The sequence below is a fragment of the Rhipicephalus sanguineus genome, unplaced genomic scaffold (genome assembly GCF_013339695.2).
Source record: "Rhipicephalus sanguineus isolate Rsan-2018 unplaced genomic scaffold, BIME_Rsan_1.4 Seq182, whole genome shotgun sequence".
Taxonomy (NCBI): domain Eukaryota; kingdom Metazoa; phylum Arthropoda; class Arachnida; order Ixodida; family Ixodidae; genus Rhipicephalus; species Rhipicephalus sanguineus.
This window is the reverse complement of record NW_023614703.1, coordinates 16,124-18,628: the sequence shown is the minus strand read 5'-3', so window position 1 is coordinate 18,628 and position 2,505 is coordinate 16,124. Positions and strand designations below refer to the sequence as shown.

The 2,505-nt window shown below is 51.7% G+C and overlaps 1 protein-coding gene across 1 annotated transcript; it reads left to right on the top strand.

Moving 5' to 3' along the window:
- Positions 1-528: 528 nt before the first annotated feature.
- Positions 529-1,421, top strand: LOC119376662 (probable ATP-dependent RNA helicase DDX5; the record flags this gene model as incomplete). Its single annotated transcript, XM_037646417.1, has 1 exon — positions 529-1,421. A coding segment is annotated over exon 1 (893 nt), but the record flags the coding sequence as incomplete, so codon positions are not given.
- Positions 1,422-2,505: the final 1,084 nt, after the last annotated feature.

Below are 2,505 nucleotides of genomic sequence, written 5' to 3'. Positions count from 1 at the left end.
TATTTACCGCGGGGAGACAGCATGTATGCATTCCACGTCATATAGTTGCACACGTTTGGAGTCCTGGCACCGGTACCCAAGAGCCAACTGCAGCCTGTTTTGCCCGCGCCTGAGAAGCAACCACCCTCCTTCGAAAAACTCTTCTATCAAGAACACTTCGCGACGGCAAGGCGGATTCAGGCCGAAACGAAAGGTGAACAACGTCACCGCCAGAGGACGAGCAGTTCCGACGCCCATATTGAGACTCTATGAAGCCAATTTCCCAGAATGCGTCACCGAATCTTGCTACGCGCTCGACTACGGTCCTCTCACCGCCTTGCAGTCGCAGTGCTGGCCCGTGGCACTCCACGGCAGGGACGTCCTCGCAATCGTACACAGCCGAGTTCCAGCCAACAAGCAGGCCTACCTTCTACCAACCGTCGTCCACGCCATGCATTAGCCACTCCCATGGACTGGCAACGGTCCTGTTGTGCTCGTACTCATCCCACCCGGGAAGTGGCGGAGAATATTCAAGCGCTGGTTACGGACATGGAGAAGTACACCGATGTTCGTTCCGTATGCCTGTGCTCGGGTGATCGGAAGGAAAGGCAGCTGAAGAGGCTTAAGAAGACGAGTTACGGGATATGGATTGCAACACCTAGCCGTCTGCTCTCTTTCTTGGAGGACGGGAAGGTGATCATTAGCGGCTGTACGCTTCTGGTGCTGAATGAAGCTAACCGGATGCTGGCGATGGGCTTCGAGAAAACGCTTCGCTCCGTCGCGGCCCTAGTCCGACCAGATCGTCAGACGATCATATTGGCCAACTCGGGTTCGAGGAAGATTGCAGACCTTGCTGATTGCTTGCTGAAGGACTACGTCCAGGTTAGCATCGGGCAAAGCAAGCTGGTAGAGAACCAGCGGGTCGAGCATACCGTCATCGTCTGCGAGGAAGCACAGAAACTGGAGCGGCTCGTTGCCTTGTTAGATGACATTCTAAGAGAGAAAGAGGACAAGATCATCGTCTTCGTCGAGACTAGGCTGGCAGTGAATAAGACCGTGCTGGAGTTACAACTCCGGAACTGGTCCGTCCTCGGCATTCACGGCGGGAAGACGAGAGACGAGCGCCGGCGGGCGCTGGACGCGTTGAAGTCGGGCTCTTCGAGCATTCTGGTGGTGACCGACCTTGCAGCTCAGCAACTCGACGTCGAGCACGTCCGCTTCGTCGTTCACTACGATTGCCCGGCAAACGCGGACGCCTACGTGAGCCGGGTGAACTACGCTTCGCACTGCGACGGTTCGGGAACGGCGTACGCGTTTCTGGCGCCGGACGACGCGCGTCACGCGAAAGAGCTCGTCTCTCACCTTCTTGACTCCGGCGAGAAGGTTCATCATCGGCTTCTCGAAATCGCCGAGGGGGATCTCGTTGTGACAGACGCAGAACTGTACGCTTCTCCGTGTGATTGCTGTTGCGACCACATTGATTTACTCGCAGTGACTTTCTGCTGGCGACACTTACGAAATTTCCAATTCTACAAAGACAAAATCGTTAGCTTGCACGACGGCTCGAATAAATGGAACGCTGTGCAGATACGTTTTCGCGTATTTAGTTACCATGTCACCATAGGCGTGCACACACGGGCAGGGCGGGGTTAAGGGTAATACGGTGTGTTTGCGTTGAGTAGTGTTAATAATGGCCTTGGTGTCAGGGGTTTTGGAAGAGGGGAGAGGTCCTTGCCTGCGGTAATCCTTCAACCACTCTCAATACTTCTTCCTTTATGGAGAAACCTGCGCGCGCTTATACTTGTGAGGATGTGATTCTGTGGTGCTCTAACAAGTTTCGCGATACCCTGTCGAGGATGACACCGAGTTAGCTGGGATGTCGAAACCAAAGAGCTCGAGGGAATAAGATGTCATCTGGCACAAGATATGGTAAATTGGAGACCATTTGGGAAGGGCTTAGTCTTGCAGAAACGAAAAAATGGCCAGACGATGGTGTGCATGGCATGTTATTAACACATTAATTAAACGAGCAATTGCGCTAGTATAACGGGAACATTTAACAAACGTGTCTGATGTCACCTTTGAAACTAATTTTCCCCCTTTTACAGCGAACAATGCGTGAGCTAGTCATTTCGGTGTTTTTGCGGCAAGGTGGTGTACTTAAAAAAAACATGGCAGCTGTGCACTATTGGTGCCAAGCCTGGAGGAAGGGCAGAGCTGGGCAGCCTTCTTTGTTTCTCTTCGGTGTTCTCTTTCTTTTCTCTTTTCCATTTTTTTTGTACTTTCTTTCACTCTTCATTTATATTTATTTCTATTTTCCTTCCTATTTGTTTACTTTCTTTATCTTTTTCTATTTCTCGCCTGCTTCCTCCTTTTTTGTTTTATAGGCGCTTTTACCTGCGTTACTCCAAGCGACGACAGCATACGACAGCCCGTGCCCCTGAAATGCTCCGCACTTATTATCATCTTCAAGGCGCTCGAAGAACAAGAGGAAGAAAACATCTCCTTGGCGCGAGCGAGTGCTCA